Source organism: Fundulus heteroclitus, chromosome 4, assembly GCF_011125445.2.
Source record: "Fundulus heteroclitus isolate FHET01 chromosome 4, MU-UCD_Fhet_4.1, whole genome shotgun sequence".
NCBI lineage: Eukaryota > Metazoa > Chordata > Actinopteri > Cyprinodontiformes > Fundulidae > Fundulus > Fundulus heteroclitus.
In genome coordinates this window covers 30,844,071-30,867,388 of record NC_046364.1, presented here as the reverse complement: position 1 = coordinate 30,867,388, position 23,318 = coordinate 30,844,071, and the positions used below count along the sequence as shown (strand labels likewise).

At 42.5% G+C, this 23,318-nt stretch overlaps 1 protein-coding gene across 2 annotated transcripts in view; it reads left to right on the top strand.

The window, feature by feature from the left end:
- The first annotated feature begins 2,062 nt into the window (after positions 1–2,062).
- myo1ea (myosin IEa) overlaps positions 2,063–23,318 on the top strand; it is a 69,514-nt gene continuing 48,258 nt past the window's right edge. For both annotated transcript variants that reach the window (XM_012882426.3, XM_012882425.3), the window contains exon 1: positions 2,063–2,362. In XM_012882426.3, the coding sequence (XP_012737880.1) occupies positions 2,360–2,362 (3 nt within the window). In that variant the 5' untranslated portion in view covers positions 2,063–2,359. The remainder of the gene's footprint in view (positions 2,363–23,318) is intronic.

The following is a 23,318-nucleotide window of genomic DNA, read 5'->3' as shown; positions in this document are numbered from 1 at the left end:
GAGCGTGCACTATGGGCGTCATGGAGGAACGTGTTTTATGGCAAATTGACTCACAGTTATGGAAACAAAAGTGTTTCCTGCAGCTCTATTTTACACTCATTCGTCATTTTTCAAGAAACGAGCTTTCATAAATTGGTAAATCCTTTTAGCTAACGCTTATTTTTTTGCGTTTGGACCAAGTCGTTTAAATGTAACGCCCTCGTTTGTCCACACGGTGGCGGTAAAACATTATAAGAAAGGCATTCAAGGCGTTCATTCGACGACAGATGAGTTACTTACTGAACAAGACATTTTTACTTCATTCAAATGTTTTTATGTTTTAGACAATTAGAAACTAGTTAGATATATATTTATTCGCAGCGCATGCACAAATGTGCCCTGGGATGTCGGTTCTCACAATGACACAAGAACTGAAAGAAAAATCCAGACGCATAACTACACATTACTGGATGTGTAGGCAATGCAAACATGAAGTTGCCTATTACAGGGGTTACACCCAAAGGCTCACAACCCAACATTCATGTTATGGCAAGAATCACTCTGACTGGACACTAGATGTTATAATCCAATACCAGTACATTCCAAGCAACACCAACCTTTTTCTTTTAAGTGCATCTTAATGGTCTGAAAACCAAGTCGGACTGATATTTAATTCAAGACGGCCAAACTGCATATAGCATTGGACCAATACTTATCTGAAGGTGAAATGAATATTTAATGCACGTATCTGTGTACTTGTGTATGCCACTGTTGCACCCGAAATTTCCCCATTGTGGGACAGTGAAAATGTTTCTATTCTATTAAGATAACATTCATCTAAACTTTTAAGGTATTCACTGGTATTTGAGCCACAAAGTCTGCTTTACATCAGGCCGGCTCTGATTTAAACAGCAACTACAATGGACGGATTTAAATATAGTCATATTCAATAATTCAACTCAATTAAATCTTAGTTTTACAGCACCAATTCATGTCATCTCAAGGCACTTTCCAAAGTCAAATTCAATCAGATTATACAGATTGGGTCAGATTATACAGATTGGTCAAACAATTTCCTATCTAAGGAATCTCAGTAGATTGCATCAAGTGAGAAAAATACACCCCGATGTCCTCCAGCAGCCTAAGCCTGTAGCAGCATAACTACAGAGCCACTCTAACTATAAACTTACTCAAAAAGGAAAGTTTTAAGCCTAGTCTTAAAAGTAGACAGGGTGTCTGCCTCACGGACCAAAACTGGGAGTTGGTTCCACAGGAGAGGAGCCTGATGGCTAAAGGATCTGCCTCCCATTCTACTTTTAGAGACTCTAGGAACCACCAGCAGACCTGCAGTCTGAGAGCGAAGTGCTCTGTTAGGAACATACGGGGTAATCAGAGCTATGATATATGATGGAGCTTGATTATTAAGGGCTTTATACGTTAGAAGGAGAATTTTAAATTCTATTTCTGTTAATTGTGGTCCTCCAGCTAATAAAACCACAGCATTTAAGACTAGAAAATTGCATCAGACCAATAAAAAGCCAATTTTTCCATGCAGAAATAGGGGCTTAATGAAAGTACGATCAATACCAGCTCAAATGTTGTTTTACTTTTATTCTGACAAAAACCAGGCCTCTTAGAAATCCATATTCGAATGTGTCATGTTTAATCGGTTACAATAAAAGTAATCATTAAAACAGTTATATCAGTTTGTATTTGTAAAATATTCAGGTTAGGAGCTTTCACCCAGCAGGATTCATATAATAGCTACGTTTCTCTTGTCAGCAAAAAGTCCAGAAGGATACTCATCTTAGAAATTAGACCATAAAGCTGAAAACATGTGAGATTCCTCCGCTGAATATTCCAGTTTTTACTTACTGAGTACTTCCAGAGTACCCGACAAACCAGCTTTCCTCCATTCTCACCGACCACACATCGGCGCTAAAAATAAATAACTTTCAATCTGGGGGATGACGGGCGCCGTAGTTCCGCGCATGCCCAGTGGCGTCGCTCCCAGAGGCTGCTGAATATTTAAGCAGCGTGCGCGCTGGGCGTCCTTTGATTGGACCCTGCGGCTCGGTTTCCTGTGTTGTGTTGCAGAGCCGACGCTGCTCTGTCAGTGAGAAGGACTCCAGTATGGACGGAGGACACAGCTGAGGAAACCGCATCCATGCTGCCCCCGCTTTATCACCAATTACTTCTGTAAACTTGGACCTCCTTCCCCCTCTCCTCCTCCTCCACACTGGTCTAAGGTTAAACCTGTAGACTTTTTTTAATTTTTTTTTATTTTTCAAGGAGTGCGAACTTCACCGAGCTTCGCACAAATACTGGATTGTGGGAATACGACAGCGAGGACTGAGTGGGACTGCTGTGAAATTAGAGGATGGTGAGTGTTTTGGTGCCGCTTGTTTAAAGCTGGTAGTTATTATAAGACCGAAAACAATGTGCGTGGCCGAACAGAGGAAAACAAAAACATAATCGTTGTTTATATTTTTTTAATGCAGGTAAACCATTAAAAAAACATGTTTACGTTGCTTCCATATGAGCCTCTACCAGTTTATGTTGTTTTTCTTTGTTGTTTTTGGATTTGATATAAATTTGCAGGCATAAAGTCTCACAATAATAGACATTTAACTGCTTCTGACAGTAGTAGAAGTTTCTCAGTGGGGTTTGCACTGCATGAACCTGGAAAACACTTTTTTTTTTTTTTTTTTTTTTTTTTTCCAGCTGAGCTACAGTTTTCTGATCTGACTTTCCTGAGTGACACCCATAGATCCTTAATGTCACATAAAATCATCAGTCAGGTGCACCAGGTCTCACTGTAAGCAAACCGGTTAGTCAGCCAGTGGGAGAATGTATCAGGTGGAGTGTACAGTATGTGAAACAGCTTGTTGTGTGTGTGTGTGTGTGTGTGTGTGTGTGTGCGTGCATTACCTGGAGACAGGTTTTTCCTGGTTGCTGAATGCCATCGGCTGCAGCAGACACACCTAGACTCAGCGGATTGTGTGAAGCTCGTCCGGGCGTTTTTTTGGTAATAGCTGCACAAGCCCTTTTATCGTCCGTGTGTGGAAGAACGTTTGCTTTGGCTGTGACACAAACTTTCACGATCCGGTTCCTCCAGAACAGCAGGAGAAGCAATCTTTACCCAAAAAGTGTTTTTTAAAGGAAACAAACAAAGATCAATTTAAATTCCGGACATCTTCCAGTGCCCCCAGGCCCGGGGAAGTTTTAGGACTGTTTTTTTTGTCATTAAAGGCGTCTTTTTAAAGAGACCTTCTCTCACCTTAAGCGGTGTGTTGAACCCGGAGGTCAGGGTGCCCAGAGGAGAAGCAAAAGAGCTGCTTAACCTTCATCACTGTAAAGTAGATTTCCACTTGGTCTACAACTAACATACACAAACATTTACATCAGTCTTGCTTCAATACAGCAGCTGTATTACTTCTGAATGGGAAAAGCAGATGGGAAGGAACTCCTTTCCCATGATTGACGAATTGGTCTAATTTTTTTTTTTTAAAGGTAACGATTTGCATGAATGGATCATAGGAGAAGTTGATGTTTCAGGAAGGGCTCCTCTTGGTTTGTTTGTGCTGTTTTTTTTTTTTTCTTTAACCAGAGGCTCACAGCAGGAGAACAAGAATAGCCTGATTCTCATCATGCCTGTCTGGAGCAGCAGACACCGGCATTGCTCACTAGAGTCACGACTTCCCTCTCTTCCAGATGTCGAATTGTAAGATCGTACGGCAGCAGATGGTCTGCATTAGTTTTTCCAACAGAGATGTGGCTCTCCCTTGAACTCCCCGAAGCTTCAGACCTCGCGCTGCTGCAGAGATTTGCTCAGGAATTCCAGCGTTGCGTCTGAAAACAGGCCGAGCAGTGCAACCCGTCTACGCGGACCTGGGGAACTCGTTAGGCCTGCTGCCGCGGCCCAGTCCGCTCCCGCTCACCTTTTTGATCCCTTGCATACCCGCTCGTGTTTGTCGGCTGGTCAAATTCGCGTGGACCTAACGAGTGTTTTCTCATGCCGTTGTAGGGCTTACTGTAAATCAGGGCCGAGAGAAGCCAACAAACTGCCTAGAAATGTCTTCCTTCGTGAAGCTAACATCAAAGTTTGAAGCAGCTCATCCAGTGTCTCCAGTGTCCCCCCCCTTATTGATTTACCCCATGATTTACAGCCGCCTCTTCTCTCGTGGAAATCTTCTGTTTAAAAAAATGATTCATATGTGCATTTTCCCGCTACTTGAGCACACAGGATGTCTGTGACGAGGATGGAGCGGCTCTCAAATGGAGCCAACTCATGATCCATTGATGATGAGATTTGCTGATTGGCTGCAAATATTGATTTGGAAATTACTTTTGATCGCCCACATCTGATTAGAGAGAGGAGAAACACAATGCAGTTGGGTGTTGTCATTTCATATAGAACCCTGTTTGACATGTATGTATTGTTTCAGTAGTCTACAGCATTGAGGCCTCTGGTATAAACATAGTCCGGTAGTTTGCATGTGGCATGACGGTTTGTTTGTTTATGGTGTCCCTGAAGCAGAGTGCGCTCCACAGCTCCTCTGTAGCAGTTTGGCTACATGTCGGTAAACTAACCTTGTTCGGGAAATAATGAGTGATCGATCCTGAGCAGACTTTCAAAACACTCTTGTGGTGTACTCAGAGTAACGACACTGAGTCATTAGGGATATGCGCTCCAGGTAGGAAGTTGATTGGACCTGTTCCTGCGTGACCCAAAATGACCTAGTTTTACTCGTTGGAGCTAACATGGTGCCTGGATGTATTTCTCAGTCTGGTTACATTTTTAGAGCTGTTATTAGCAATGGTGGCTGTTTAATTTTTACATGGGTGATGTGGCTCTTTACACAGAGTACGTCTGTGTTGGAGGTGGTGGCACCTGTGCTCAGAAAACACAAAAATGAAATCACGTTACCTCTAAATAACATTTTCATGCTAACTATTAGACAACCCTAATAATAAAGAAGAGGAGCGCTCCTCTTCTTTATTATTATTATTGTGGACCTAATATTGCAAATATTGCAGCTGAAATCATGACATACTGGAAAGGCCTTGCCCGGTCCAATATGTTGTTGTCCATCTCCGTTGACTAACTGGGGTCACTCCTAATCCGTCACTCTGCATGCCTTGATTGGTTAATTGAGCTACTGATGCTTTTCTATCTTCTCAAACCTGTCTGCCCATTATCCACTGAAATCAAGCCGTTATGCCACCCACTCGATTTGTCTTTTTTGACTTTTCTGTGTCAATCAGAGAGATGTTTACGTGTGAAAAATCCCCGTAGATCACCAGTTTCTGATACGTTGAGCTAACCCATGTGGCACCAACCATCAGGCCACATTCAAAGTCCCCCTTAGTCCTAAATGCAGTGCAAGTCACTGTTATCACATCTAGTTGCCTGAATGCATAAGGCTCCTGTCATAAAATAAGAATAACTATTTAACTTTAATAAGAATGAAGTCTTGGCTATTCATGTTTAAATTGGGCAAAAACTTAGTAAAGACGCGCGCCATGAACAGGGTGTCCACTCTCGGCAGTTTTCTAGCCTCTCCGTTTCTTTTTTCTTTTTCTTTTTTTTTTGTTATCATTTTTTTTTAAATGGTTAAAGTTCGTGGTTTTTGTGTAAAATGCCCTGTTTGCAGTACATTAAAAGTCTCAAATAATGTGTCACACACGTTCCTGTTTGCCTCGCATTACATTTTTGTCTCTTTGGGATGCAATAAACGTCAGAACAGGCCACTTCTGTTTACCTTTAACCTCTTTTAGTCACCCGGATAAGGGCTTAAAAATAGTCTCTCTTCAAACATAAATGTTTGATCAGCTGTAAACCTCATTCACAGATCTGTCGGGAGAAAGAAAAATATGTGTTAGAGGAGAAACTCCTGATTTCTGAGTGTCGTAGTAAGCCTACGTTTAGACTAAAATTGGCAGGTCTTAAGAGGTTAATATGTTTTTGAAGCGAATGGGCAGCGGATAAATCATTTTGGACTTTGTTACAAACTCTCTACTTTGAGTGAACATAACCTTATCAGCACGGTTGTGTTTTGCCCTTTGATTCTTCTTTTCCCCCCTCGTTCTTGGATCGTTAACCCAGCTTTGTCTGTTGTGGCTGCTAATTTGCATGTACGACTTCCATGGATGGGATCGAGGTCAGGCTCCTGCGGCTCCGCTCCAATTATCTTCTCCCGATAGCTTCCCGTCGGCACACAGGAGTCAGTGTTCACCCTCCTGGTAGAAGACGAGCAGAAACCTCACCTGTCCTTAAGCTGTCATTTTCCTCGGGTCTGTTGTTCTGGTCGCTGTTGTTAAACCCCTGTTCTTTTAAGGGAAACCTTAACGAAACAGGTTACCTCCAGTATAACACTTAAACATAACATGTTTAAGGATTTTTGTGGCTAACTTTACAAGAAGCTGGAGTCTCTCTGAAGCTGGTGTTACTCATCCGGATGTTTTTTTTCCCTTTTACGTCTGTTTGTTTTGGCGAACAGATGTTAAAGGTTTATTCTGGTTTATTATTAACACCTCCAAAAAAAAATGACCCTGTATTTGTTTGAAGGCGTTCGTTTTTATTCTGATGCTGTTGTATTGTGTTCGAGCCGTTAGATTTGCAGGTGTTTTCCAATCATCATACTCTTGCTCTGTAATAAACACAAAGGGGAGCCGTTCGGTGTAAATATCATCTAAAGCTTCACAGATCTGAGAAGCTCAACATCAGCTATTCATATAATGTGTTGCCACCACTTTAATTTAATGTTATATTTCAGGCAGGGGAGCCTTTTGGTTGCTCCATTCGTTCTTATTTTTGCTCCAGTGACGTTTAAAATCCCAAATAAAGAGGAACAGATACTCTTCTTTGGATATCCCCAAAATTAGTTGAGTGTGCGTATCTTTGGCGCGTGGGTTAAAAATGTCTAAACTGTAGACGGTGAGCAATGGGGAGGAGAAGCTGAATCAAAGCTTTAAAAAAAGTTTTTTCCGCCGTTACATGAATAACTTACTATTATTAGCAGGAAAAAAAAAAACATTCAGAATCAGCTGGTTGGACAAATTTTTTTTTTCTGGTAGGGTTGAATCATTGTACTACCTATAAAAATGCATCCGTAGAGACAAACATGTCCTCAGTCTCTGTATAATTAATGTCTTCAGAGACTCGAAGGTACCTGTCAACTAGAGCAACGAAAAGAAACAAATCAGTTTCTTAAAATCAGTGCATGCATTGTGTTGTCTTTCTACTCATCAGTGGTTTCTATAGGATGATCTGCTCACTCTGAATCTTTCGCCCTAATTGATCAGATTTTTGTTTTTTATTTGTGTTTCCGCTCTTAATCAAGCGGCGCACCATTTCACACATCGTTTCTCAGGTGAGACGTGCCAGAGGGTCTCTCACCTGCTTGGAACGATCAGATTATTGTTAATGAGATGAGACATCGTTCCTGTTTTTATCAGGTAGTTAAACTAGCATGGGAACGATGGGCGTTCTGGGAACGTCGCTTCTAGCTAAGAAACATCTAGCTAAAGTTTACGGCTTTAGACGCTTGCGTTGTCAGCTTGAAATATAGCTTCAACGTTCATCACTTTATCTAACGCAAAGAAAGCTAAATCTCATCCCTCTAGGTTTCTGCTGGTGGAACCCAAGTGATCATATCTATGGACTGTCGGTGGAGCTAGCAGGGAACTTCACACTCCTTTCGTCTTGGGGTTTAATGACTCTTTTACTTCTTCATGAAGATCCACCTAATGAACACAGTGTCGCTCACAGCCCCAAGCAAATATTGACAGTCAGCAGTGATGGATTACACTTCTGCTGTCACATTTCCAAAGCAGCACAAGCATTCCCTTTTTAACGCCCTGTTGGGCTGGTTTAAAGCTGACTAGCTTAGATTTAAGTGGGTAATTGAGTATACACATTAATTTTAGAGCTGCACGATATATTGCTCTAGCAGCACCATGGCAATGGTAGTGTGTGCGGTACCGTAATTACAAATGTCTGCTGGGATGCAGTATTCGGTAGGACATTGTGTTTCAACGGTCTTGGAGGCAAATTCTGCATGGCAGTAATAAATTAGGCATGTTGGATAGATTTTCACTGCCCTCAGTGCCCATGCTTGGTGTGACTCCTTTTAGTGGTTGAGGTGCCAAAGCTCACAACTTGTGATAAAGAGTGTGGAAAAAGATGAGTTAGAAACGTGTTGGTAATATTCAGCAAAAGTATTGCTGTTTAATTCTTTTCCTGATGTTGCGCAATACTAATTAATATGTTATTACATTCTGAAATGTTTTGTTGTTGTTTTTGCTTCATTTGCAATGTTATATCTATGTATCTATCTATGTATCTATCTATCTATGTATCTATCTATGTATCTATCTTTTTAAATTTGTCTTCTCTGGGTCCTGGTTTAAAAAATGATCGTTTACGGTCTCCCTAAACGCCGCTTCCATGTGGACGCACAGCCTAAACGACAAAACACATTTGCGCCTACACCTAATCTCGTCTCCGTCGGGGAAGAGCCTTAAAGTCATGCATGGATGCGCCACAGTCTGTGATCCTGCAGCAGAGAAGATGTATAGTGCTGGATTTTGACTGCAGGATTTCTTCTGAGTCACAGAACTTCAGTCTATGGTTGAGTTTTTAGTATTCAGTGTTCAACCCTGGCTTGTATAAGTGCAGTTGTCAGCAGATATTAGATTAAAGAAAAACAGATAACATGTTGAGGAAACCTTTTTTTTTTTTAAGTTGCGGCTGTAACCTGACACAAGATTACATTTCTATTCACGCTCCATTGTAAAAGTGTCAAAGTTTTCTCTTTGAAGTAAGCTTAGTTAATACTTTAGTCTATTTGTGTAAAATTCACACTTGACAGGATCTCCTGCTACTTTCTAACTTGTCAAGGATGCAGTAAAAATGATTGAAACACAGTAAGTTATCTCCCTCTGCCTGTGCTTGGTGTGCTTTACAGCACCAGTGTGTCTTTTTTATTTTGTCTAGGATTTCAGCTGAGCGCCACCCTAAACCACATTGTCTTTAATACTGGCTTTTATAGGCTGCCTTATTGCCCTTGCTGTTCATTTAAGGGGGCTGATTCAGTTCTTTTTAGATGTTGCAAATGACTAGTTGTGAAGCTTCCTTCGTTTTTTTTTTTTGTCCCAGCCTTTTGAAAGTTTGCGCGCCGTGTTGAAACACGTTAAGGCTCAAAGACTACCTGTTAAAATCGGATCGTTCTGCTTATATTCTGTGCGTGTGGTGCCGCTGGTGTTCAGCCCTGCCCGGCAGGCACAGTATTTAGCATCATTATAACTTGGAACCGCTCGTGTTTCCAAGGCCGAGTAGAATGAAACCTAGGATTTTTTTTTTTTTTTCACACCTCAGAAATCTGAGATCCATCATAATCTGAGACATCAAAGCACAGATATTCGGTGCCAGCCTGCCTGTTAAACGGTTTATTCTGGTATTCAACTTGCTACAGTCTTCATTTAAGCTTTGGAGATGTCAAGAGGACTTATTGTGTGTTTTTTTTGTATTAATTAGAATTGCTTCATTTAAAAACTAGACTTTGGTTGTTGCTGTGGCTTCTCAGGGCTGTTTGTCAGGCTGTAACTCAGCTGAAGGTTAGACTGTGGTTAAAAGTGGAATGCCATAAGTTTCTATTGTCTCCGTATGCAAACTGGTATGTCTTTAGAGGATATTTAATATGCACTTTCACCATATCTACTGTTGAGAGATTATGCTCAAAACATAAACCTGTTCAAGATAAACAGACTTTCTAGATTTGGTTTCTACTTATGTTTCTTGCTTTTTGGAAATTTTAAAAATGTCTTCCTTTTCAGTTTTGTTTTTGGAAATTACTTTCTTTAGGCCTCCGTTCCTGTTTTACTTCCCGCTCCTTAGTGTTTACTGTCTTGCGATTTCTCACTCCACCCGTCATTGTTTCATCTCTGCGTGTGTTTTTTTTTGTGCCGCCCTCGCTTGCTTTCGTATTTATTTTGCCTTTAAATGCTAATGTGAAGCTGGTCTTTCAACCATCCCTCTCCAAAAATACCTCAAGAAGTCCAATTTTATCAACTTGCTAGTCTTATTACCTTCAGAGAGTCTCAGATAAACTAGTCTACAGCATATATCGAGATTTAAAAAAAATATTGAGATATAAGATGAGACTGTCATATATATCGAGATGGTCTATGTTGCGTTATGATTATACTTTATTTATTCCAATGGTTTGTTAAAAATGTGTCTGTGAGACATTTGAGATATATCTTTCATTCAGAGCCTTTTTATAATTACTTTATGAAAAGAAAAACGTATCGAGATAATTATCGTATATTGGCATCCAGCCTAAAAATATTGAGAAATTATTTCTGGTTCATATCACCCAAGCTTATTTTAGTCCAAGTGGTACTTTTTATGTTTGCAGATGAGTGTTTTTCTTATATACCTGGAGGCAGCTTTTTCTTCCAGTCACTCAATGATTTTCAGCTTGTGTGTAAGGGCTTGGTCGTGCTTTTATGGTCCAGCGCTTTATTTCTGTGCCCCATTAACCTTTTGTGTCTGCTGTTGTTAATGTAAACGGCCTCAATTTACTGTTTCAACCACTTTCGCTGGTCTTGTTGGTATGGGAATGGATGAAAGTCACAGGTGTAGAGAAGCAAAAAAAAAGTTATTCACGCACTCGTGTTTAAAATTAGAACATGGAAGTGTAATGAGGAATCATTAAGTCTATTTTCTAACCTGTAAATGTCATCAAATGTCATCAAATGTGTGAATTGATGACAGAGAGCTTATTTCATAAAGTTGGGACGTCACCTCTAGGCTGAAGCGAGTTGGAGCCTCAGCTTGCTTTGACTGGAACCGATGTTGATGCTACTTTTAATAGTTTGTACAAAGCTTAAGGTCCCGACTGACAGCTGGACACTGTCCTCCAGGATTTTCTGCTAGAATGCGGCAAAATTCATGATTCCATCATGAATTGCGGTAAATTGACCAGGTCCTGAAGCAGCAGAGCACACTAGCATTATGGGTGTCCTCATAATGTCCCTTTATATTAAAAGTCTTTGGGATCATCGACATGTTTGGCAAATGTGAGTCGGGCCTTTGTCATCTTCTGGTGACCAGGAATCTACTAAATCTCTCATGGATGCCATTTTTTTTTTTATCCTCACTGTTGAATCATGAACACTAATCTTAACTGAGGTAAAGGGAGTTCTTCAGTGCTTTAGATGCTCTTCTTGGTTCTTTTGTGACCTCCTGGATGAATCACAGATGTCCTCTTGGAGTAACTTAGTCGGCTCGTTACTCCCATTCTGTTTGCTGGAGCCCCAGTTCCCTGAGAATTGGCTTTGTAACCCATTTCAGACTTTTAGTGCTAATTAATTGCTTCACAGGTGTTTTTGTTTAGTTTAAGGCATGGTGTGTTCCTTTTGTGGACGTCAAGCCTACTTCATGCTGTCAGACAGGTCCTATTTAAGTGATTCTACAGGTCTGATTGTAACCATTTACTCTGATTATCATCCTGTATTAAAGTTAGTTTGACATAGGGGCAAAAAAATTGTTTTTACATGACCATTTAGTTTTTTTTAGACATTTCTCTTCGTTCTAAAGGTACAAAAAAGCGACAGGCTACCTCCAATCTTGTGTCAAATTGTGACTGTAGTTTGTCGTAGATGTGCTCTGACAGACTTGTCTGTAACTATGCAACTCTTTTTTTTTTTTTTATTATGCAGAATCCCAACTTTGCTCTGACTTGGACAGAAATTGGCCTCAAAATATATGCACTGTACAAATGAAAACTGAGTTTTCTATCTTCATTGTGAGCACAGCCAAATCTCCAGCTGAGTGCAGCAGCCGTTTTTCAGCTCTTTCATGAATCAGACCGCCTTGTGAGCGGAGCTCGGCGTGACTTAAACAACCTGTAAAGCTCAGGCAGGATCCAACCCGCTCGCACACAGCTTCTCCTCCCCAGTTTCTGCTCCGTCTCTCATCCCTGTTTATCTTCCCTCCTTACTTTTAAAGAAAGGCCGGCTGTCTCAGTCAGCAGTTTCTCTTGTCGTCTGGCACCATTTCAAACGGCGAGCGAGCGAGCTCGGACAAAGTGCCCACGCAAGCAGAAGGGAGCAGGTGGATGTTCTTCTTTGACGGTGGTACTCCCCCAGCCTCATCCGCCCCCTCAGCTCTGATTAGTTTATATTAAACCCGAGAAAGAGAGGAGTTGGTCGCAATCAACCAACATGCTCCGCTTGAACTTGTCTCGTAGCCGTTCCCCGTCGTTTGTTGCAAGATTTTCTTCTTTCTTTCCGACTTTAAGTTGTAGCCTGAATACATAGGTGCTCTGTGTGTTCGGCTTGGTGTGTGTCCGTTCTGAGGGTGTATTGTCCATTATATATACGACTTTTTAGTAGTCCATTTCCAGAGGTTATTTTTGTTTAGTTGCTACATTAACAAATTAACTCAGAGTCTGAGACATTTGGCTGCAGCACAACAGTTAGCAGGAACTTGTTCACCTTTATCTCGAGTGTTTACTTTATCTGGAGTGTTTATTATGCACTTCTACACCAGCGCATTTTTCCAAAAATGTCCTATTTCAGCTCTTTTGCTGCATTTACCAGTGAGTCTGAGGAAAAAAAATGGTTCTACCGTGTTTCTCGTCCTGCGAGCATCTATATATTTGATATTTTCCCCCTCTTTTTCCATTGGGCTCCTTGTTGCACCTGATGATTATTTCTGCAGTGAATCCTGCAGAATCACATCTCTACACTGGAATATTGCCACAAAATGTTTCATTTTCAGGCTGCTCTGTTTAAAATTGAATTCAGGGAAGAAAAGAGGCCAATTGTGCTGATCATAAGATGTTTCAAAAGGGAGATTTATCAGTAGCTCCATAAACATATGGGCTGAGAGGTAAAGTTTTAAATTTTTTAGTTAACCGAAATTATGAAAATCTTAACTCCTGAATTAGACGGTTGAACCCTGATTGTATGATTTTTTGTAAAAATAATTTTAAGAAGGCTTTTTACGTCTCATCTCCCCTTTTTATTATAGGTAACTGTGAAGCTTGTTGTGGTTTTACCTGCAAAGGGTGTTTAACTCACGCATTTAAATGTATAAGTTGAAGCTTTAACGCAAGCAGGTTGGCTTGGATTGCAAAACCGCTCCACGGCGAATGGGAACTCAGGAAATCAATAAAAGTCTGTGTACTTTGGAAAATGATTGGCTGTAGCGTAAAGAATACATAATTTAGAGCCGGTGACCTGAAACGCACACAAACCACTGGCATGGTGATTGAACCGTGCATGTTCTACCCTCTGGCCGCATCTGCAATAATACGCCTCAGTCCGAGTTTTGTGTGAAGAAGATTTGTAGGTGGTCGAACCGCAGCGTGATCTCCAGGATGAAGCGAGGAAGTTTTCTGCCGAGCTGTTGTCTTTAAAACAAACCCCCTCAGTCTAAAAGTGTCTTTCTGCTGAATTGTGTTCGAAATGTTTCACTGTTTTTTTTTGGAAATCTCTTTCTAGATTTCTCCTCATGGTTTCTGTGAATCCGTTTCTGTTGGAGGAATCTAAAGCACTTTAAAAAAAAAAAGAAAATAGCTCTGCAGACATTAGAAGGCTGGTGTTCGTCTGGAAGATTTGCTTCATTAGAAATTCCTTCTCCAATCTGATGACTAACCAGGAGGCGTGGTGCAGGGCCGAACCCCGAGCTGTTTGCGGCAACAGTGACTCTCGGTGTTATATTTACGTCCGCCGCTTGCGGTGAGCCGTACATGTCAGTCACTCGCTTCCTGCCAAGTCCTGGACTGACTTTCTCTGGAGGTTTATCCCACACCGAAGAAGCACGTCACTTCTGTCCTTATCTCGCAGCAGAGGATGGATTCAGACGAGCAGGGCGGTCAGTCCCAGCCCCCCCAGTGGACTCTGTGTGCTTCCCTGGTGTGGAAAAGGGGGGGAAAAGAGGAGAAAAAATGTGGGGAAAAGTGCCGCTTATGATACTGAATCAAACCCAGCCATTTCCTGTACGCTGAGCCAGAGCTCGCCGCTTTCCATATTTGGTGATGGTATTTGCATGACGGGGAAAACCTGGGCTTATGGACGGGGACTGGCGTTGAGATTCTTAGAAGAAAAAGCTCTCTGTTTCAGATAAGCTCTTGTAGGACGTAAGGAAGCAATCATTTCTTCCCTGCGTCTTACATCACAAGTGTGCTGCGTTTTTTTTTTTTTGTTTGGTCTTTTCCTCACTATGTTTCAGTGACGTCCCGCTTTATTCCTGCGCTGCGTCTGTTTGTTTCTGCTCTCAGAGAGTCGTCTGCGGTCCCATGGAGATGTCGTTATGCCTACCTTTGACTTGGTGGTGTAAAAAGATGTCCCTCGTGTCTGTGCACACATGTGTGTGTTTGTTTGTGTACACTGGTACTTTAATATCGCCCCACTTCCACCAGCGCTGCGGTTACTCTGAATTGTTTTAAAATAAAGATGGAGAGGGTTGTGTGTCAGAGGAAAAAACCCTTAAACATGGCTGAAATGATGAAAAGAAATAATCTTGTAAAATGGTCACGTGACTTTAATATATTCTTTTTTTTAACATTTCTGTGTTACTTTATGCAAGTGTTATATTCTGCATGTCGTTGGCTATTAGGACATTTCAGGCTCCTCCTTTCAAAAGATTGAGGTACTGTGGGGTAATAATGTGATAAGTGGAAAGTTGCCCACCAGAGTGATCTCAGTGGGGGGGGGGGGGGAATCGAGCTAAACAGCTGCACAGAGTAGCATCCATTGAACACTAGTTTAACTCACTTTTCTTAACTGTTTGAGCTGTTGGACCCATCAGCAATGTGAAAACGTTGGAGGGAAGCTCTTTTAAAAAGAAATGTTCACATCTTGATATCTCTTTTATTTATTTATGGAAAAGAAAGTCATTATTTTACTCAATGAACTAAATACTATATCAAATAATATATGAACGCAGGACCTTTCACCCTTTTTTAAAGATATTCCTACCCTGTTCAGCTGAAGTACCTTCAGTGAAATGCATCTTTTTAGGCGTCCTCAAGTGTCTAACATAAATATGATGAAAGTTTTTCCCGATTGCTTTCAAGTCATCTCACGGCATCACTGTCAGCTCAAGATCCAGGATTTTTTTATTTCTTCTTCTTTGGTTCTTCTTTCACTGACTGTCTAGTTATAATGCAGATCTTGATGCTGGTCTTAAATTTTCCTCCAGCCCCGTCTGAGGATATCATGGCCGGTTCTATGATGTTGGGCTGGACGGGTCCTGCTGCGGCTTAGCATCCCCAAACCATGACACTACCGCCTCCATGCATCACAGCTAGGATTCATAGCTAGGATGAGGTTATTTTCCTGGAATGCTGTTTTTGCTTTTCATATCAGCTGTAGGAAATCATGTGGATCTCATGTGTAGTTTTACCCATTTTTGGGTGGAATCCAATTTTTTTTTTTCTAACCACAAATAGCTTTTTTTTATTATATTTTATATAAAACGCTAAAGGTTCTTTTTCTTCACTCTTTATTGTTAATTTGTATTGTTAATCCTAACTGAATGAATAACCATATGTTTAATTTTTTGTGTGAACAACATGCAGGTTGTCACACTAAAAGGAAGCGTATTGTGAGCTTAGCTACTCACCCAAAACTGCACTTGTAATTTTTATCCTGTGTTAATGTGGAGAGGGCTGCAGTTTACACATTACACTGGAACTGATCATAATCCGTTACGCTTAATTTGTTTTATATCCATGCTCAAAATAAAATACAGTCAGGATTTTTTATTGTTTTGTTATTATTAATATTCTAGTTTTTTTTTTTTTTATCAGAGACCTCCATGCCCTGAAGGTCTTTCTGACCAACAGCTTATAATAAACAGTGAAATCTTAAGCAGATAAAGTGTGCGGAAATCTTCTGTTTGCTTTTGGACTCTTTTTGGCTTCCAGCACATTTTCTAAGTTATATCCAGGGTGACCAGTGGACCCAGTTTGGGGTATCCCTTTTGGTCTCGTCTTTGTTTTAAGGTTCGTGAAATGTTGGAATCTGTGTGTTTGTTTTTTGTTTTGTACGTTTGTAGGTGGATTTAAATCAGTTTAAAATCGGAAGACCTGATCATTCAAACTTTAAAACCCTGGAACTGGCAGAATGAGTAATTTGAATTTTAGCAATGCTGATGGTGTAAAAATACTCAATCATTTCTTTTTTTGACCAACACTGGAAACTTCCTGCTTCTACGAACTTGGACTGATGCAGTCATGATTCATAGTCATTGCATCCGATCTCACATTTAAAAAGGAAGTGCTCCGCAAGGTTGCATCAAAGGGATTTAATAAAACCCACAAAGTCTTTCTGAATTGTCTGTTCCAGCAGTAAAACTTTTTATGCATTTGCGTTTACACTTGAGGCGTTAAAATTGGACGTGAATGCAGAGAACACTATTCAATAATATAACTGGGAGCAGAGCTAGAACAGAGCTGAACGATGTGTCGGGAAGTGACCCTTCGACCATAGACTGTCACATCTGGCTGCTGCTGCAGCTCAGCAGCCAGCAGAGGAGTCTTCACTGCTTTAAGCACCTCCCAGATGTTTTTGTAAGTCCCTCCTTTTCTGTGCACCTACTCCCTTACTTCATCAGAGTGGATAGGGACATTTTCTTAGTCCAATTGCTTGAACTAAGCTAAAAGATCTCAGAAAGAGACATGTCATGTTCCTCTCTAAAAAACAAATCTTCGCTTGAAAACAGATGAGAAACAAAGTCATTGAAATGTATCTCTTTGGGAGTAGTTTCAGAGCTATTTATAAGGCTTTGGGACTCCGGCGAACCACAATGGGAGCCATTATCTACAAACGGAGAAAACATTGGCTCGCCCGCCTCAGTTCATTTCAGTGTTTACGATTCAACAATAAGAGAAAGAGACTGGGCAGAAATGGGAGCCAGCCAAGGCCAAAACCACCGCCGACCAAAAGGAGCAGAGTGTCACGTTTGCCAAAGACTTTGGCGGTAAATATTCAACGGCTTGACGAGACAAAAGTGGAACTTTTCTAGGTGTCCATCCTGTTGCATCTGGTGTAAAACGAGCGCAGAAAAAGAGCATGAACCTGAAAGTACCAACTTGGCGGTGGTACTCTAATGGTCTGGGACCGCTTTGCTGCTTCAGAACCTGGAAAACTTTTAGCATTTAAGCCGTAAATTCTACCAGGAAATCCTGAAGGAGACTGTCTGGTCATCAGTTTGGCCTTAAAGGTATTGCTATGCCATAAGCTGGTTGAATATGCTTATTATTATTATTAATTATAATTTGGTATTATAATTTAAATAATAAATCATTCAACTCAAAATTCCGCTATAACAAATATAGTTCAAATGGTGGTGATGTTAGCTATAAGCTTATAAGTATTTATACCACTAATGTATTAGTTAATTTGCTGTTATGAACTCATTTATGCTGGAATAAATGATCAGGTCGGACTGTTAACCGACCAGGTTTATCCAGCAGGCTGTGAGAACCCCAATGTAACTGCAATTAGAGTTTAAATCCTTATTCCTTATCACCATCCAATGATATTGTCTCTGTATTAATATCAGATGTTAACTCCAAAGGAGGTTAGCTCTGATTTCTGAATAACCAGGCAACTGTGAATTGGACTGAACACAAAACAATGTCTATTCCGCAGTGGTTGGTTTTATTGAACCAAAAGCAATTCCCTGTTACAGTAATTCTCTGATTCAAAGAACTTTGGAATTCTTACTCATTACTAAACTAACATGCAAAATATATATGTGGAAATAAAGAACAAAAACAAAAATAAACAATGGATTAAAATGAGCGGTTAGCAGATCTTAACTTAACTCAAAGTTGTTTAACACCGCCCTCGAAACACCGGCATTTCACGTATCAGCATTGATAGACAGAACAGCTTCGGGAATCTCACTGGACGCTTTGATGTCTTACACAAAGCTAGTTCAGCTAAGCTACCTACAGTCCAGATACCGTGACCCTCCCAAGATGGCTGCTACGATGACGTATGAGGGGAGGTCCTAATGACGTAACCACGCTTACGCTGATAGGATAATGCCTCGCTTCGAGGGTCGCAGCTAACTGGGAGTTTAAAGCGAAGCCCGCGACTTGCTCGGACAAAAGATTAAATCGATAAGAAGAGCGAAAAGAGAGAGGGGGGAAGCAGGGAAAAAGATTAAAAGAAATAAGGTGGTAACCCACGGCGGGGTTATTGATGGATCACAAATCAACACAGCAAATCAATTGTACAATGCATGCACATACAAAGAAAATGTTCAGCAAAGTAATTCCAACTTCGTCGTGGAATAAAAGCATTAACCAACACCTACAAAGTTCTACCGCCTGCCCAGGCACTTCTAAACACCCTGTTGGTGAGACAGAAATGAAAGGGGAAAAAACCCCGTTACTTTGAGTTGCCTCGGGGCTGGTCCGGAACGCTCCGAGTGTGGCTTTCTGGACGCGCTTCGACGAGCGCAGTTGTCCACAGGCTGCAGCGGGACGGGGAAGAAGCTGCTTCGTTTCTTCTTCCGGGTTCAACAGTCGCTTTGTTGGCCAGACAAAGCGGGGTCCTCTTCGATCAGTGGGAGATGCGGCGTCTCTCAGTCTTTTGATCAGAGGGAATTTAAAAAGTACTTATTTAAGTCGACCTCCTGTTATAAAGCAGGGAATAACCGTTGCGTCGAAAAATCTCGGTCCAGCGAGCAATCGAACACGTGGCGTGGGAATCAGCTGTGCGTGTCTTCTCGGGTTGGCTAAAAGCCAGGGAAGAAGAAAGATGGTCGTGGGTGATCGGCTTTTATAGCCATCATCATAGCAACCTTATCTTGATCGGCGGCCATTTTGCCGTGTTGCGTGATGGGAGTTGGTGGCCATTTTGACCACATGAGTTGGTGGCCATTTTGACCACATTGCATCATGGGTAACGTAGTCTGTTACGTCCCGAATTGATGCAGCTTTTGTCACGTATGAACTACATGAGTTGGTGGCCATTTTGACCACATTGCATCATGGGTAACGCAGTCCGTTACGTCCCGAATTGATGCCCGCTTTCTGTCACGTCTGAACTGGCACAACATACCCCCCTTTAGCTTTGAAGAGTGGGATGCTGGTCACAGTCTTTAAAGCTACAACCAAGTCCATTCTGGCGTGACGAAAATCCGTTGTGCATGAGTGGAACAACCTAATAGTCTTTCTAGTAGCCCATTGGGATTCATGCAGTTCAGTTCATCATCCAAGAGGAGGAAAAACAAAGCATTCATTGTGCCTGGGTCAGTGACCTAGCCTGGGCAGGACTAAGCTATAGCTAGTCATTTCTATTGGCTAATAAGGCAACAATAAAGTAATAATAAAAAAAATATAATAAAAAAAAAAGAAATGCAAACTTCACAATCACCATTGTCAATACATTCATTGGTCGTCAGGTTTGAACTTTGAACCAAAGAAAGGAGAGAGGGAAAAAGGGAAAGGAAAGAGACAGCGGTTCGTAGTCTAATCAGCTTATGGCCTTCAAGGAGCTGGTGCTACGAACCTGGGAGCGACAAAGGTGAGGGCGTCAATCCTGGTTTGCAACTGTTTGATCTGCTTGTATGCTGCATACGCCATCGCGGTAGTGATGGCCCATCCAAATACAAGGAGAACCACAATAATGGTCATAATGTGAGTGTCGGTCGACTCTGTAGCTCTGGGGAAGCGAAGCAGAGGGACCGAGCTCAACTCTGATGGAGTGAGACTGAATTTAATCAGCTGGGTGCCTGCAAGTAAAAGCTGTCTTTCAATGCCGACATCAATGCTGAAATTGTATCCCTTAAAGACATCTATTATTTCAATCTCTGAGTCATATTTATCAACGTCAAGGTGATGCAGAACCATGTTTCCAATGTGGACTGGAGCACCTTGAGGTGGGGAACAGAAAATGGTTTGGTTGGGCAGTTTTAGTCTAGTAACTGTGTCATGCTGCTCGTAGGATAACAGGGCTTCTGCCTCTGGGTTGCTAACGAGCCAGCGGTTACCTGCCCGCTCAATTTTGGTTTCCACACCTGCATCTTTAAGGGTCATTCTAGCCTGACAGTTTTGTTCAGGAGATTCATTAGACCACACAGGTAATTGGTAACGTCTCTGATAAATGGGTTGCTTGGGCATACCCAGTGGATGTCTTTGGTTTTGGTACACAAATCCAAATTAGGGACTAAATAAAGCTTGGGATCAGCATCATGATAGGCCAATATTGAGGGAGTTTGTAGGTGTACGTGGGTCTCACCTTGCCAAAAACCGACATTCAATACTGATTTAAGCCTATACACATTAGCTCTTTCAATGATGGGAAGGTTTAGCATAAATCCTATCTCCAAGTTGTCAGGATTTACAAATATCGGAATTGCACTACCTAGGCTGTGCGCCAGGTGTATTTGTGGTGGTTGTAGTGTTTCACTAGAGGCAGATTTGAGAACCTTTTCAACCAAATCTACTGGTACCAGGTACGGAGGAATCCGTCCTTCAGCAAGGCTATTTATGGATGAACTAACCTCTCGAGTGAGGTCCTGCATTAAATCTCTAACAACCTGAGTATACATCATGTCATTCTTTACCACTTCTGTGAGCGTTTCCAAAGCAATGCATGGTGTTATGGCTGAGTGTGAAATTATAGACGTGAAGTTATGTATGGACATTTGCTTTGTTAGTGCATGTTTAAAATGTCCTAATTAAACGTGCACTTGTCCTATTTAATGCTATGCATTGTTCTCTTCGGCGGGGGCGGAGTTAGGCTCCCTTCCCTGTGAGGAGAGTTTAGTGGACGGTTTAGTTCGGTTCGAATGAACCCATGTGTACTCTGGACTTTGCACGCTGGCTTCTAGGTTCTTTCGAGGCCACGCGAAAGTCGTTCGGAGACGGTCTTTTAAGTCAGTGATGCACTGGTGTGCCGTGTAGACGGTTGTCACACTGACGTCTTCGGGCTGGTAGATGAGATTCAGGGGAAGTGTCCTTTGTCTTCCTGTCATCATCTGGAAAAGTGTCACCCCTGTGGAGCATGGTGAGGTAGAGCGGACTAGCATTAGGACCAGGGGAAGCTTTGTATCCCGGTCCCTGTCATGGCTGCTGGCATGTTCCTTTGACATGCTGGCCACGGTGCAGTTCATTCGCTCCACCTGTCCGGATGACTGTGGGCGGTAGGTGATGTGGAATTTAACTTCCACGCCCAACATGTTGAAAAGCACGGTCATAATGTTTGACGTTCCTCTGTCCGAGTCGATGGACAGGGGAAGGCCCCACCGGCTGAAAACGTGATTTAGCAGCAGGGCTGCTGTGGTGACAGCGGTGTCATTCGGTGCCGGCAAACATTCGACCCATTCTGTGAAACTGCCTGTTATTGTCAAAAGATATTTGTTATTTCTTGACGATTTGGGGACTGGACCGATCCAGTCAGTCTGCAAATGTGACCATGGAAATATAACCCCCCTTCGCTGAAGCAGGGCTTGGTCTAGTGGTCGTGTGGGTTGTAACTGGCTGCAGGTTAAGCAGCCTTGTACATACTCCTGGGTGTCCTGGACCGTTGAAGGCCGGGACGTCACCTGTGGGAGAGTTGTCAGATTAGCTTTGCAGCTTCTGTGTTCTCCTACTGGTGAGTCATGGACGTGTGTCAGTGTGATCCCAAGTTCGTTTGAATCTTTGGGCTGAATGGGCTGAAACTCATAAAACAGCTCCTTAAGTGCCATTTCCTCTGTTTCAGTGGTCAGTGCATCAGCTTTTTCCAGCTGTTGCATAATTTCTGTTTCGAAACCAGGGTAGCGCTCAGTGGGTGAGTCCCGGTCTCCTGGTTGATTTGGTGCTGGTTCTGTTGGGTCGGTTGCTGTCGCATACACCAACAGATTTCCTTCAGCTTCAAGCGTTGCACCACAAATAGATCCAGCAGGCCGAGCTTCATGTCGCCTGATTTGGATCATGCTGGAAGGAAAAGTAAACACGGTGTCTGGAGAGTCCTGTCTTGTGCCAATCTGTGCATAAAGTATGCACACCCCCGTTGCTTTCAGAAGCCGGCGAGGCCAGTCTGCTGAGAGCAGGTAGTGGCTGTGTTTTGTTTCAGCCAGATGGGGCTTTTCACGGCACAGAGAGCTGTACAGATCTCTGCTGATCGCAGAATTCTCTGACCAAAGAGCCAGCAGCACATCTGGCATGAGTGTGTTTTCCAGGTGCACACCTTCAGCCACTCTGGGGTTATAGGGTTCAACTCCAGAGTGTTTAAGTGAGCAGAGGAAAGGTGTGTGGCTGCAGAGAGAAGTTCTCTGATCGGAAATCGGCTCTGTTGAAGGCAGAAATGGTGCTAAGAGTTCTTTGGGCTCCTCGGAGCATGTCACCTGGTTGATAGGGACGGACAGTCCACTTCCAGAAGTGAGGGGCTTGGGGGTCCCCACTTGGGCCCAAAGGTGACCATGATAGCAGTCAATGAGTGGGGCTAACCTGTTCATCAGGTCCTGACCCACAAGAAAAGGTTCTGTGTCCAAAGTACATATGTAGATGGGGTGCACCAGGGTCATGTCACGGAAAGTGATGTCTAACCACGCCCGTTTGGTGATGCATGACTGATCCTGAGTGTAGCTAGTGATGCCCACGTTACAGGTCTCCACCTGGAACGGTTTCCCAAGAGACACCATAGCTCTGGTCACCTCATCAAACAAATCTGAGCACATTAGACTGATCTCGGAACCCGTGTCTAAAAGAGCATTTGCAGTTACACATCCTCCGATAACTGTCGAGCAGTATAAGCGGTGTGCATTTTCATGATGGTTTAGCTCACCTAGAAACCTTAGAAAAGGGGCTTTCTGATCACCTGCTGATGGGATCTTAGAAGGTTGTTGGTGATTTTTCGGTTGGTCCCCCCCCTTAATCAGATAAACTCTGTTAGAAGGGGAAGCCTGTTCCACGCCTAGTCATGCTGGCTGGGGTTTTGGGCCTGGCTTACCTGGAGGGTCGACAGGATTGGATGATGGCTGGGACGGCTGCGGCGCGATCTGACGCACTGTTTCGGCTAGCAACCTGCGAAAAGTCTCCTCTATCTCCTTTCTCATTGACTCCTCCATGCGCAGGTTCCAGCCTTTGTTGTCATGTGTGCTTTTCGACCTTTCTGGCCAGTCAGTTTGCTTACCGTCTCGGGCTGGATCCGGCCTGTGCCATTTTTGAAACCTCTCACCTTCCATGCTGCCATGCTGACCTCTCCTATCCTGGGAAGCTTTCTTCTGCTGCGGCTCAAAACCATGTTGCTTCTTAGGACCAAATCTAGTTTTAGGTTTGAAGGGAGGCATCTCATGTCCCTCCAGACCTAAACTC